Raw genomic sequence first — 15,145 nt, forward strand, 5'->3', positions numbered from 1 at the left:
TATATAATGGGTATACGGCCCCATTCCCCAAGACTCTGGGATTGCGCAAGCTGGTCTGGCGCAACGCTAGTGGTTTATAGTGTTTTATATAATACAAGGGAGCTGGTCTGGCGCAACGCTAGTGTTTTATATAATGGGTATACGGCCCCATTCCCCAAGACTCTGGGATTGCGCAAGCTGGTCTGGCGCAACGCTAGTGTTTTATATAATGGGTATACGGCCCCATTCCCAATGGAAAAAAGTATTTTTTTTCCTGATTGGGACCTTAAAATTTCCAATGGAAAGTTTCCAAAAATTTCTTCCCTTTTTTTAAAGATCTATGTAATTATTTAGTTTATCTCCTATCCATCTCTATAACATATACCTTAGTAAAATGTAGTATTAAAAGAATTATTTTATTCTCAATTTTGAATCATTTGTTAGAAAAAACGAAATACTTATTTCCCAATTTTAATTAAAACGCCGCAATTTTTTCCAATCCACACGGACCGGGCCCCATCGCAAAACAATGGTGAAAAAACTTAACGCTGGTGGCATATGGTATAAGAAAAATTCACATGTTGCAGCTAAAAATGAATATATAATTCCAAAGTATACCTGGAATGAAGCCATGGGGTATATGATGGTCAGCGTGAGGCCGGTCACTGGTGAAAACAATCGGACACTGCCGTCCTGAAACATAGTTTGTATTAATGAGCCTTGTTCTGGAAAACCAGGGCTTAATGCTTTATCATCATCATCATCATCATCATCATCATCATCATCATCATCATCTCACAATCATCATCATCATCATCATCATCATCATCATCATCATCATCATCATCATCATCTCACAATCATCATCATCATCATCATCATCACACAATCATCATCATCAGCATCACAATCATCATCATCATCATCATCATCATCATCACCATCATCATCATCATCATCATCTCACAATCACCATTATCATCATCATCATCACCATTATCATCATCATCATCAACATCATCATCATCCTCATCATAAAATCAAACTAGATTTTTTATAAAAAGAAACTCTATTTCAAAGAATAATTTCTTGAAAGCAGAAAGAGTCATCCCTGATTAGCCTGTGCAGACTGCAGAGGCTTATTTTAGATGACACTTAACGCATAACAATTAAGCCTCATGGTTTTTCCAAAATGATGCTAATTTGAACTCTGAGCAACCGTAAAACGCTGTGTATAACGTGCACTTTTTTTACCCCAAAATTTAATTTTTAAAATTTGATGCGAATTATACACCACTACAGCCATGCCAAGAGATTTTTTCCTTGTCAGTTACCGAGTTACGGTAACTCACACCGTTCTGCTCCCGGTTATTTTTTTCCAGATTTTTTTGCTTCAAAAAGTAGATGCGCGTTAAACATAAATGCGCATTATAAACAGCGTGTTACGGAAGTAAAAATTTCTAAATCTAAGCACAAAGATTAGAGAAAATTTGAACTGTCTATTGTTATTGCAGAATTATTCAGGCTAGCAGATTACATTTGTTAGACAGACAATGCTCTAACCTAAGTGGATCCTAGAATTCTGTGTTGACGGCTTTTGTTAGACAGACAATGCTCTAACCTCAGTGGATCCTAGAATTCTGTTTTGATGGCCTTTGTAAGACAGACAATTCTCTTACCTCACTGAATTCTAGATTTCTGTTTTGACAGCCTTTGTTAGACAGACAATTCTCTTACCTCACTGAATTCTAGATTTCTGTTTTGACAGCCTTTGTTAGACAGGCAATTCTCTTACCTCAGTGAATCCTAGATTTCTGTTTTGACAGCCTGTGTTAGACAGACAATTCTCTTACCTCACTGAATTCTAGATTTCTGTTTTGACAGCCTGTGTTAGACAGACAATTCTCTTCCCTCAGTGAATCCTAGAATTCTGTTTTGATGGCCTTTGTTAGACAGACAATTCTATTACCTAAGTGGATCCTAGAATTCTGTTTTGACGATTTGTTAGACAGACAATTCTCTTACCTCAGTGGATTCTAGAATTATGATTTGACGGCCTTTGTAAGACAGACAATTCTCTTACCTCAGTGGATCCTAGAATTATGTTTTGACAGCCTTTGTTAGACAATTCTCTTACCACAGTGGATCCTAGAATTCTGTTGTGAAGGCCTTTGTTAGACAGACAATACTCTTACCACAGTGGATCCTAGAATTTTGTTTTGACGGCCTATGTTAGACAGACAATTCTCTTACCTCAGTGGATCCTAGAATTCTGTTTTGACGACCTTTGGCTCGGCAGTTCATCAGCCGTTTGGTCTCAGACTCAACAGGTGAGAAGAATTGGTAGAACTGCGAAAAAAAATTATGCGCCATTACAAGAGTTCAGGATAAGACGTGTACACGCATCATGGAAAAGTTTAGTATGGAATGAGTGATGTATTGGACGTCATCATTGATGACGTTCATTCGAACGAATGATAAAGGGGGCTAAGTTTCGTTAAGTTGGTGCAAATCACTGCGATTTGAGTTTCTTGAAAACTGGCCCAGCACGTTTGCTGAAATTTGACATGTATATGGACAAGAATGCGATCTACCTGTTGGCGTAGGCGTTATACCTGGCAAAAATCAAGTTTTTTTATTAAATCACGTAAAGATTTCGCAAGTTCTACATAACCGGATTTACAAAATGCGGTATGTGAATATACCGAAGCCCTACCGAAATCTCCGAAATCAAACTTTGATAAAAACAATGTTTCATTAGTGATTTCAGTGTATTTCGCAACAATCTATATTAAAATACGCAGTTTTTCGATAAATAATAAACATTAATGGGGATTTCGTGGGATCTCGGGGATTCCTGGGGAAATTTTGGTAATTACGGGAATTTCGGTATTTCTTCACACCCGTCAACATGGCCGACTTCGTCAGAATGAACGCTTAGAAAGTATTTACAAAAAAACATCATCACAAACGATGTTAAGTGAACCTGTTTTGTAGATAAGTATACGATCCATTGGAAAACACTAACATTTGACATAAAAAAACGCCAGTGGATATGGAAATCTTCATCGTTCGAAATAGCAGACGGCGTCAAGACTCAATGGCTGCTAATACATGTTCGAAAAGAACTCGAGAAAGTATTAACAAAATAACATTATTAAAAATGATGTAAAGTGAACGCTAATTCGCTGTTTTGTAGATAAGTATACGATCTATTGAAAAACCATAACATTTGACACAAAAACACCCATGGATATGGAAATCTTCAGCGTAACGAAATAGCAGACAACACACAGCGTCTCATCTGGGTCTACGCTGTTTGCCAAGGCCGATAATATAATGAATGGAAATGCACAAACTCAGTAACTGGCAAGCATATATGCATTAGTAGGTTGTTTCGTGATTATTCAGAAACGACTACATAATTCTTTTGGTTCAGCCAGTGCAACTTAACAGAAATAAGTATAAAAAGTTTCTTCACCTGACAACAATGTGCCAACTTAATACAAGGTAAGTTGTTTACATTATTTAAAATATTGCAAGCTTACAGTACTGAACAATAAACAGCTGGTACAATGAAATGTCATCGTTTTAATTTTAATAAGCCCGTGGTAAATTACCCTTTTTAATGTTATGGATCAATGCATCTCTAACACCTTCAATAGACTTGTTCATGAAAAATATACACCCTCAGTGCATGTTATCCCATACACCATCAACCACTTACTAAGGCTCGATTGGTCATGTCTTTTGTGGTACATGTACCCCGGGTACTCTTAACTTTACTTACATGTTCCCAGGGTACGGTAAATAAACTTAAACATACCCGCAAATATTAGATTATATCCGAGTTGTATATCCGCCCAAAATCCGATGTCGTTAAACATGCTACAGATAACGTAAAACAATATTGTTTACCTTAAACAACCTTCTCTTTTAAAAAATCTACATCAACATGCTTTTTAGTTTGAGTGTTGAGAGGACGCCGTAGGAATAAGCAAGTAATCAAGAATACGTCTCTGTTTCTGCTTTTATTTCCTTCATGTATAACGACGATAAGGATTGACGACTAACATTGACGACAATCATCACAAGCATTTACGACTAACACTGACGACAAGCATTGGCGACTAGATGTAACATTGACGATTCTCTACAATAAATGAAATTAACAATAAAAAATGAATAATAAGATTATAGTACAACAGATATGCTTTTCAAAGTATAATATAATGGCATACACTAATTAGAATAAGAGGTTTCATAAATAACAATTTGAAACATTTTCAATCAATATCGAAATATCTTATACAATATTTATTACACAGCATGAATTAATTGTTAAAACATAATATAAATTCCAAATATGGTGTTCCCCATTTAACGGACCTTGCAAACCAAATAATGTTTCTTTTAAATAATCTATGACGGTAAAAAGTGAACGTGCGATGTCACGGAAAATATTATACTTAACGACGTCATACAATGACGCGACTTTAAACAATTTAAGATTTAAAATTAAATCACATTATTGATTTTAACAATGAGTTTTGATAATATAAATGCCATTGAACAGAAAATTGACATAAATGTAAACATAATTAATTTTTACAAAATACCCGACAACAACCGATTTAGTGTTAAAATTCCCGGGTACGTTTTAGTATATTTACCGTACCCAGGGTACGAGCCTTACTTACTGTATTATTATTATATCTCACCGACTACAAGGTACCTTTACCTTGTTGTGTTTATCAACCTGGAATTTATGTAAAATCCGGCTTTCTTTACTTTTATTTTTCATTCATTTGATTACGCAATTGTTGACGTACCTCGTGGGAAATTATTTGAATCTTTGGATTTTAATGTTGACAAGCTGGAAGTGTCAATTTATTTTAAAAACGAATCTAAGATTTTAAGTATTGTGTGTTTGTCATGCATAATTCAGTGTTTTCCAAAAAAAAAATGGAGTAGCCAGTTATATGGCCGGCAACTATGCAGTAAAACAAAAGTATTTATGACATTTACTTGATATATATTGGGAAAAGTAGCCGTCATGTAAATGTAAGAGTAAATGTAACCGGCAGAATCACTGGCTGCCGGTATTTAAAGAGAACACTGATAATAGTAAACTAAATCTCTACGACACGATTACAGCGTTGTATAATTGTGTTTTGGGTGATAATGGTTAGTAATTCATACAAATGTTATTAAAAAATATTGTGCTTTAAAATTAATTTTGAGAATGGGATGGAAGAACAGAAAATGAAGAGCATACAGGGATGGAAATAAGTGGTTTCTCATGAGCCCGGGGCAAGTAGATTTTGGCCTGGGCAACTCGATTTCAAAAGTTGGTAAACTTGTTTTTTTTAAATCTTAAAACAATTCAGTGCAATAAAAATTGAAAAACAATTGATCACCATGGATCAATACTAGTTAAATAACATTCATTATTTAGGAATAGGACATGATTCAATTCAGGCTCATAATAATACATCATGCATTGAACATGTGTATTGTCAGCAAATGTATATAATTATTTATTATTTTATTAAAAAAATGTATAATAATATTCACATGTTCATATTTCTGGGCTCGTTATTCTTTATCTGGGCAACCAAAATACTAAAGATGGTTGCCCACAATAGTAAAAAGTTAGTTTCAATCCCTGGCATATCATTGTAACTTTATTGTTTAACTGCATTGCATTAAAATTGTGATTGAGGTAAGCTTGTTGTTTATAGTATATTTACTTTTTAGCTCGACTATTATATATGAAATATATATAGTGGACCTATCCTACTCACCCGGCGTAGGTGCGCGCATTGGAATGTTTGCGTACCACCTCGAATATATTTCCTATGTCCATTGACATATTGCTTTCATACATGTATTTTGCTTCTTAACCAACATGACCCCAATGTATAAACAAAAGCAGATAACTGTATCAAGCATTTTGTAACAATTATGGCCTTTTTTTCACTAAGAATAAGCATATAATTGATAAATCTATTTTAAAGTTTGCGTACCACCTTTAAATTCATTTTTTATTGCCACAACTTCTTTATTATGTTCTCCCCAAATTTTTTAAGGGGGGAGCATATAGTCGCCGCTTCGTCTGTCCGTCCGTGCACAATTTTTGTCCGGGCTATTTCTCAGCAACTAATGACTGGAATTCAATTAAACTTAATGGGAAGCTTCACTACCAAGAGGAGACATGCATATTATCAGCCGGTTCTGGTCAAATGATTTTTCACAGAGTTACAATGTATGGCCCTATGAAATTTTCCATTAACAGTACATATAACGCGATCTACCTGTTGGCTGTTCGTTATAACTGGGAAAAATCTAGTTTTTGATTAAATCACGAAAAAGTGGTGTTTTTTATTGCGCAATCGCTATAAACACGTGGCTTGGCCGAAAGTACATGTAGCTTTAATAGCAACCCCAAGACAATTCACCCCCAGGAGACAATTCACGGGCTAGACTATTCAAATTAGATTTTTCATACCCCAATTTTTCGATTTTCGTAATCATTTTTGTCGTACCCAAATGTTTTTCATACCCAAATTTGTTCGTACCTAAAAAAAAATTCGTACCCATTATTTTCGTACCCAAATGTTTTTCGTACCCAAATTTTTCGTACCCAATTTTTTTGGTACCCAATTTTTTTGGTACCCTTTTTTTTTCGTACCCATTTTTTTCGTACCTAAATTTTTTTCGTACCAAATTTTTTTCGTAACAATTTTTTTTTTCGTACCCATTTTTTCCGTACCCAAATGTTTTTTGTTCCCAATTGTTTTCGTACCCAATTTTTTTTTCGTACCCATTTTTTTCGTACCCAAATGTTTTTCATACCCAAATTTGTTCGTACCCAATTTTTTTTTCGTACCAATCTTTTTTGTACCCAAATTTGTTCGTACCCAATTTTTTTTTCATACCCATTTTTTTCGTACCCAAATAAAAAAATTCGTACCCATTTTTTTAGTACCCATATTTATTTCGTACCCAGATTTTTTTGTACCCAAATTTTTATTTGTACCCATTTTTTTCGTACCCAAATAGTTTTCGTATCCTTATTTTTTTCGTTTCCTTTATTTTTTCGTACTCTAATTTGTTTTCGTAACCAAATTAGTTTTTTTTCCTGCCCATATTATGTTCGTACCCATTATTTCTTCGTACACAAATTTGTTCGTACCCAAATTTTTTCGTACCCATTTGTTCGTACTAAATTTTTTTTCGTACACAAATTTGTTCGTACCTAATTTTTTATTCGTACCCATTTTTTTCGTACCCAAATAGTTTTTCGTACCTTTATTTTGTTCGTACCCTTTTTTTTTTCGTACTCAAATTTGTTTTCGTACCCAAATTTTTTATTTTTTTAGTACCCACTGCCCACATATTTTTTCGTACCAATTTTTTATTTTGAAATAATCGACTTTCAATTTGATATGAACTCTCCACTCATTCCATCCCGCGAAACCCTTAAGGTGTCGCAACTCTAGTAATCAGGGAGCAAAATAACACAAATCAATGTTTTTTCGTTGAAAATCAGGTCTGGTATATGGCCCTATTTCCTATGGAAAAAAGTAAATAATACAAAAACTGCGAGTTTTTCCAATTCAAAGGGACCCGGCCCCATTCCCAGAATGGTGAAAAAAATCACTGCAAATGAAACAGACTTGCACTGAAAATACATTTTTGTTCATGATTAATCATAATTGGAAACTGATAACATTATAAACCGTTACAAACCGGAAAAAAATTGAATAATTTGGAATGCTTCTGATGTCTTTGTTGTATTTTGTGACAATATGTGGATTGCAAAATATCAAAGGCATGTTGTATTGAACAGCTTAAATTGCTAAGTGGTTTATGCAATACTTTTTTATCCAAAGGACAGGGGGGGGGGGTAGAAAAAAATCATTCTGAAATCCTGCTCTTGTATCATACTTGAGCTCTTAATTACTGATGTTTACATTAATCAATTTTAACCATTAAATGAACATCAAAAAATGCAATATTCTTTGAATAAGTTCCTATATTCATATAAAACCATACATGACAGAATTTTTCAGGTCCAAATCTGGACTTTCCATAAAAAAATTGTTGGGACATTTGACCAAAAAGCGGGACACCTAAAACGATCAATCATTCCACCTTTCTTTAGTCAGTAGTCAGTATATTACTTACAAAAACTCTAAATTTCTGCCCAATATTGACGATAAATGTGTGTTCAGAAGTTTGTGAACACAGTCGTTCTCCATTTTCCGGAAGTAAACACACTCCATAAACTGAAATGTGGGGTATCCCCTTATGCCTCTATTTGACATCAAATCGGTACAGGGATATCGCCTTGAACATATGTAAATCGTGTGACATGATGTGAGCGCATTGAGCACTATTCTTATTCAACAATCGTAAATTAACTCTTAATTAAGATTGATGCAATATGTACAATTTTTTTTTCTGAAAATCAGTCAAAAACGAAAGGTCATTTGTGAGAAACATCAATGTGTATTGGTCAGCATTCAATTTGTTTGATGTACAAAATCGATGTTTTAACAGGTTTTATAGCCTTAGGTTGTATAATACACAGGATAATAGTATCGTTGGACTTGATTGGGCCATAAAATACAAACGCAGGTGGCGTTTATTTCTGTATGATGCATCTTTCTATAGCAATTAGTGACCCCTATAAAAAATCAAACACCATGGTGTGAATGCTGATTAAATCAATAAGTTGCCGATAAATCGCTGATAAGGTGTCAAAAACGACACTGGTGCACTCGAGTAGTAGAAGTGGGTTGTTAATTGGGGGCAATAAAGGGATTAGCGATGGTAAGTTTTAGCCAGAAAGAGCTTAAAAAGCGAATTTTATTGTGAAAGAATGTCTGGCATGTATGAATTAAAACCTAATTTTGTAATGCCAAAATGGCGAAAAATGAAAGTTATCTTATAAAGAAACTTGGCACCTATTGCGCAACAAGGGGATATACAACTGCAAGTAATACATGGTAAAGTATGGTACTCTAGAAAAAGAGAGTAATATCTAACTGCCAATGTTAACAACCACAATACCTGATTAAGACTGTAGACCAGTATATCCTTCTTGGTTTGGATATAGAACTCTGCGATAGACAGCAGTCCCATTTTGTAGATCTTCTCCCCTACATCAAGCCTCGTGAACTGCAACACATACAACAATTTTATGAGTAGATATACAGTAAACCTCATACTTGTCGCACTAAGCAAACAAGGGTCTTATGAGATATGAGGACAGCGCAGCTCCACTCCAGCCCCACATTTGCTAAGCCTGGTCAGTAACTACCATGTCCGCAACACACAACAATTATATGAGTAGATATTCAGCAAACCATCTCTGTGAGCAACGCTAAGCAAAAATGGGTCTTATGCAATATGAGGACAGCGCAGCTCCACTCCAGCCCTGCATTTGCTTAACCTGGTCAGTAGCTACCATGTCCGCTATAAAGTCAAGATTCATTGGTCTCATTAGGAAACAGGGTAGATCCTAATCAGCCTGCGCAAAAGCACGGGCTGGTCTGCAGTTACTCTGGCAGCATATGGCACAAGACAAAAAACTCATAAACTCTCAATAAGTCACATGTTTGTCAAATGAAACTTGCTCCCTAAACATGCTTCAATGCAATCTTCCAAAATCGTTCCTTACTTGTTGGGAAAAAAAACAGCCTCAAGGGGCAGGCAGGGCAATTCTTTTCCGTTGAAAAATTAGATGGGGTCGGTGGGATGGCAGTTTGCCTTTCATGGCCCTACTGAAAAATTAATGCCTGTTTTAGTTTTAGGTGAGCCATTGAGGCTTTTGCTCTTTAAGTCTGAACATTCAAACATCATCAATTTTCTGAAAACACAACCATGTTGATAAGAGTGCAATACTCAAAATCTAGCATGGCCTTCTTTTAGAAAAAAACTACTAACGTTTTTGGATTGCATTCTTTTTATAAACAAACAAGATGTGTTTGTGAAACACTATGCCCCCCCCCACATATATTTGACCTTTGACCTTGAAAGATGACCATGACCTTTCACCACTCAAAATGCCAAATATCAAGTTGCTATCTTCAATGTTGCAAAGTTATGGCCAATGTTAAGTTTGACGCAAACAAACCAACAAACAGACAGGGTAAAAACAATATGTCCCCTGTACAGACTGGGGGACATAACAAGAGCTGTCAGAGGACAGCGCGCTCAACTATTCGAGTGCTTGACAGTATAACGTAAGCCATCAAGGAAAAATTGTTCATATTCAATCATTTATAAGACGATCATTTTTTTTTAAGGGGGTAGGGGGGTGAGAGGGGGTATAATGTGGGGTGTGGTTATTTATTTGATGATGTTTAAAAAAAATATATTGGGGGGGACAGTAGGGGGGGTGAGAGGGGGGTATAATGTGGGGTGTGGTAATTTATTAGATGATGTTTAACAAACAAAACATTGTGAGGGGGGAGAATGGGGGGAAAGGATTCTGGGCAGGGGCGTGAGGTATTGTTTGGGTGGAATCCATTGTGGTATTCAGGTAAGTGTTGTTTTGTCAAAGTAATAATAAAATGTGATCATAAATAAAGAAGTTATGGCATTTTAAGCAAAATGTTCAATAATCTATGTGTAAAAGGGGCCATAATTATGACAAAATGCTTGATAAGAGTTGTCTGCTCTTGTTTATAGGTTGGGGTCATGTTGGTAAACAAGTATGCAACATATAAAAGCAATATGTCAAAGGATATAGGAAATATTTGGGGTAGTACGCAAACTTTAACATGAAAATAAATGGGGTAGTACAAAAACTTTAACATTTGCTGCATGTTATAAGTGGAAAAGGGGCCATGATTATGACAAAATTCTTGATAGAGTTGTCTGCTCTTGTTCATAGGTTGAGGTTATGTTGGTAAACAAGTATGCAAAACATGAAAGCAATATGTCAAGGGACAATGAAAATAATTGGGGTAGCACGAAAACTTACACATTCGCACGCTAATGGAACAGAACGGAAACGCCGATGTAGGGGTGAGTAGGATAGCTCCACTATGTATATTTCATATATAATAGTCAAGCTAAAAATCCTTACAATCTGTGATTATCAAGAGCAATGATACACTACTTTTACAGCAAAAACTGCTTATATTTTTGGATAACAAAATATTATATATTTACCATTGAAAAAATCCCTTTGATGGATTAATATTTTTCCCTTTGAAAAAAAACAACAGTAACACTCATTGCTGATATATTCCACCTAAAAAGGCTTTTAAAGAGAAAAGATATTTTATAAATTAGACTACTATTGAACAATTGTAAAAAACTAATAATACTCAGAATCTGTTTAGCCTAAACTCACTTTGATGGACCACTATTCTCTTAAAAAACAATCTTAAAGAGAGATGTGTTTGTTAGAAACACAATGCTCCCATTGCGCCGCTTCAAAGCCATTCATTTGACCTTTGACCTTGAAGGATGACCTTAACCTTGACCTTTCACCACTCAAAATGCGCAGCTCCATGAGATACACATGCATGCCAAATATCAAGTTGCTATCTTCAATATTGCAAAAGTTATGAACAATGTTAGAGTTTTCGGACGGATGCACAGACTGATGGACTGATAGTTCAACTGCTATTTGCCACCCTACTGGGGGCATAAAAAAAATACTCACAATCTGCAGTGTGTCAAGCCGCCAGATTCTCACAGTTCCGTCATGGGAGCAGGAGAACAGCAGAGGATCATTCATGTGGGCCTCTAGACCTGAGTAACAATCATTTGAGAACTGGGCTTAGAGCGTTGTCCCAGATTAGCATGCTCAGTCTGCACAGCCTAATCTGGGACAACAGTTTCGGCTTAAACTGGTTATTCATTAAGGAGAAACTTTGATCAAACCTAAAATTCCATAAAAGCAGAGAGTGTCATCCCTGATTAGCCTGTGCAAACTGCACAGGCTAATACACTTTGGGCACATGCATTAAACTCTAGTTTTCCCAGAATAGGACTCTAATAAAAAGATTTGATGACAAAATACAAGATGCAAGCTCAGATCTTTATCCCACAAGAGAATTATCTTTATAATTATGCAAAATTTTCCCTAATTGAACATTTAACATGGAGAATTTCTGCCGCTTCCTCAGTTTCTGACAACTACTATCCCCTATATTTCTTACACTAACCTGTTACAGGCCCATCATATACTTTTACACTAACCTGTCACAGGCCCATCACCTAATATCATCTATATTTCTTACACTGACCTGTCACAGGTCCATCACCTAACATCCTCTATATTTCTTACACTTACCTGTCACAGGCCCATCACCTACTATCCTCTATATATCTTACACTGACGTGTCACAGGTCCATTACCTACTATCCCCTATATTCCTTACACTAACCTGTCACAGGCCCATCATCTAATATCCTATATATTTCTTACACTAACTTGTCACAGGCCCATTACCTACTATCCCCTATATTTCTTACACTTACCTGTTACAGGACCATCACCTTTTATCCCTTATATTTCTTACACAAACCTGTTACAGGCCCGTCATCTAATATCCTCTATATTTCTTACACTACCTGTCACAGGTCCATGGTGGGCAATGAAGGAATTCATCAGATTGAACACCGAGCCGTTGAACAACTGCAACAAACAACATGTAACAATGATTTTTTTAGCTTTATATTTTCAGCCTGTACCTTTTTGATTGGGAAACTAGGGAAAATGAATTATTTTTATTTTTACTATAAATAACAGTATTCATATTTTTTTTAAGTGTATTTTTAACTCTTATGTAGTGAAGCGATTTTGTGTTCGCTTTATATTTTACAGCCTGTGCCTTTTGATTGGGTTAAAATGCGTGATGACCATGAAATTGGGAAAAAATAAACATTATTAATATGATTATAAATAACAGTAAAACAATTGTTTATGCATGCATGTTTAATTGCTTTCTAAAAAAATTCATGTTATTAAGTGTTAGGGAATTGAATTGCTGTAGAATAAACTCAATGAACAAACTATTGAGTTTATTGGAAAAGTTTGGCATGTTTTTGGAAATTGTGTTTAGTTTTTTGGGGAAAAAATGCTAATTTCTGCCATTGAGAAACAGCCTTTTTTACTTTTTGCAATTGGGAAAGAGCCTTTCAAAGGCTGTTACTTTGGGCCAAAAAAGCACTGTGTAAAAAACGAGATATCCAGTTTGTTGGACCATTTTGTGTAAGGATGCCTGCTATTTGAAATTATTCAAATATTTTGTTGAGCAGAATTGAGTGAAACTTCACAGGAATGTTCCTTGCGTGGTCTTGTATGGATATTGTCCAAATAGTTCTTGTTTTTTTATTAATTAGGTCAAAGGGCCCAAAAAGGGGTTTAAAAAAAAAACAAGAGATGTGTTTGTCAGAAACACAATGCCCACTAATGCGCGGCTTTTTTTTACCTTTGACATTGAAGGATAACCTTGACCTTTCACCACTCAAAATGTGCAGTTCCACGAGATACACATGTATGCCAAATATGAAGTTGCTGTGTTCAATATTAAAAAAGTATTGAAAATTTATGTTTTTTATATTTTGACCTTTGGACTTGAAGGTTGACCTTGACCTTTCACCACTCAAAATGTGCAGCTGCACGAGAAGTAAGTAAGTGATTGATTGGATTGATTTGAGAAATGATTTTCATTTTTTTTATTTTTTGACCTTAAAGGATGACCTTGACCTTTCACCACTCAAAATGTGCAGCTCCACGAGATACACATGCATGCCTAATATGAAGTTGCTGTGTTCAATATTAAAAAAGTTATGATAAAACTTTAACGAAGGTTAAAGTTTTAGGAAAGAAAAATACAATGATATTTGACCTTTGACCTTGAAGGATGACCTTGACTTTTCACCACTCAAAATGAGCAGCTCCATGAGATACACATGCATGGTAAATATCAAGTTTGTATGTTCAATATTGCAAAAGTTATCAAACTTTAACTAAGGTTAAAGTTTTGGACAGAATGACAGACAGACAGGACAAAAACAATATACCCCCGATCTATCGATCCGGGGGCATAAAAAGTTGAAGAATCTGCGTACTTCTAGTTTGTTGATTAATTATGTCAAAGGGCCTAAAAAGGGGTTTTCAAAAAGAAAAGTTAAAGAATCAACTACTATGAAACCACATGGCTCAGAAATTTAAATAAATCTAGCTGGACTTACCTTGATCTTTCCATCTGCCCCACCAGTGATGAGGAAATCATTGGGTGGATAGTAACAACAGCTGAAAGAGTGAATGCACATTGATATTGACTAAATACACTTATTCCAACAGCTAAAAGAGTCAATGCTCATTTATATTAATGTCTACATAGAACTCTGTTTTACGATTGAACCCATTTCTATGTTATTTTATGTTAATTATCGGGCCTCATTTGTATAGAACTTTACATTTGTCTAGTTATGTAAGTTTTCAGATTTTTCAGTTTGATGGTTATTATAGGGGTTTTAAGCAAGTTTTTGTTAACCACATTATTCTGTGTGGTAGAAGATACATTTTAAGCCAAAACATTAAAGTGCGTTAAGTTTTAAGAAACTTTGATCTTCATATTTTTGTAAATTGTTATGTTTTTCTGTAAAGTTAGACTAACGGGCCTCAGTAAATTACACTTTTAGTCGTACGCTATCGGGTGATGTGTACATGATCAGTTTATGTCTAATTTTATTGGTCACTTGAAGACAAGAGGGCCATGATGGCCCTGAATCGCTCACCTGACTCATTAAGATCAGATGAAAACTATGACCTCTATTGTCTACACAATGTTTTTCTATGATTTGACCTAGTGACCTAGTTCCTGACTCTAGATGACCCAAATACAATCCCAATCCAGATTTCATCAAGATAAACATTCTGACCACAGTTCATAAATATTGGATGAAAACTGTGACCTCTATTGTCAACACAAGGTTTTTCTATTTATTTGACCTAGATTTTTACCCCAGATGACCCAAATACAATCCCACCCAGTTTTCATCAAGAATTCTGGCCAAATTCCAAAAAGGTTGGATGAAAACTGTGATCTCTAATGTCTACACAAGGTTTTTCTATTATTTGACCTAGTGACCTAGTTTTTGACCCCAGATGACCCAAATAAAATCC

General features: G+C 35.3%; 1 protein-coding gene across 1 annotated transcript in view; it reads right to left on the reverse strand.

The window, feature by feature from the left end:
* Window positions 1-15,145, reverse strand: part of LOC127849022 (uncharacterized) — a 141,380-nt gene that overhangs the window by 106,211 nt on the left and 20,024 nt on the right. The window contains exons 11-16 of the mRNA XM_052381745.1: window positions 14,209-14,269; window positions 12,583-12,646; window positions 11,669-11,757; window positions 9,061-9,168; window positions 2,233-2,328; window positions 598-672 (exon numbers count right to left, since the gene is read on the reverse strand). Coding sequence (XP_052237705.1) covers window positions 598-672; window positions 2,233-2,328; window positions 9,061-9,168; window positions 11,669-11,757; window positions 12,583-12,646; window positions 14,209-14,269 — 493 coding nt within the window. The remainder of the gene's footprint in view (window positions 1-597; window positions 673-2,232; window positions 2,329-9,060; window positions 9,169-11,668; window positions 11,758-12,582; window positions 12,647-14,208; window positions 14,270-15,145) is intronic.

Source organism: Dreissena polymorpha, chromosome 10 (genome assembly GCF_020536995.1).
Source record: "Dreissena polymorpha isolate Duluth1 chromosome 10, UMN_Dpol_1.0, whole genome shotgun sequence".
NCBI lineage: Eukaryota > Metazoa > Mollusca > Bivalvia > Myida > Dreissenidae > Dreissena > Dreissena polymorpha.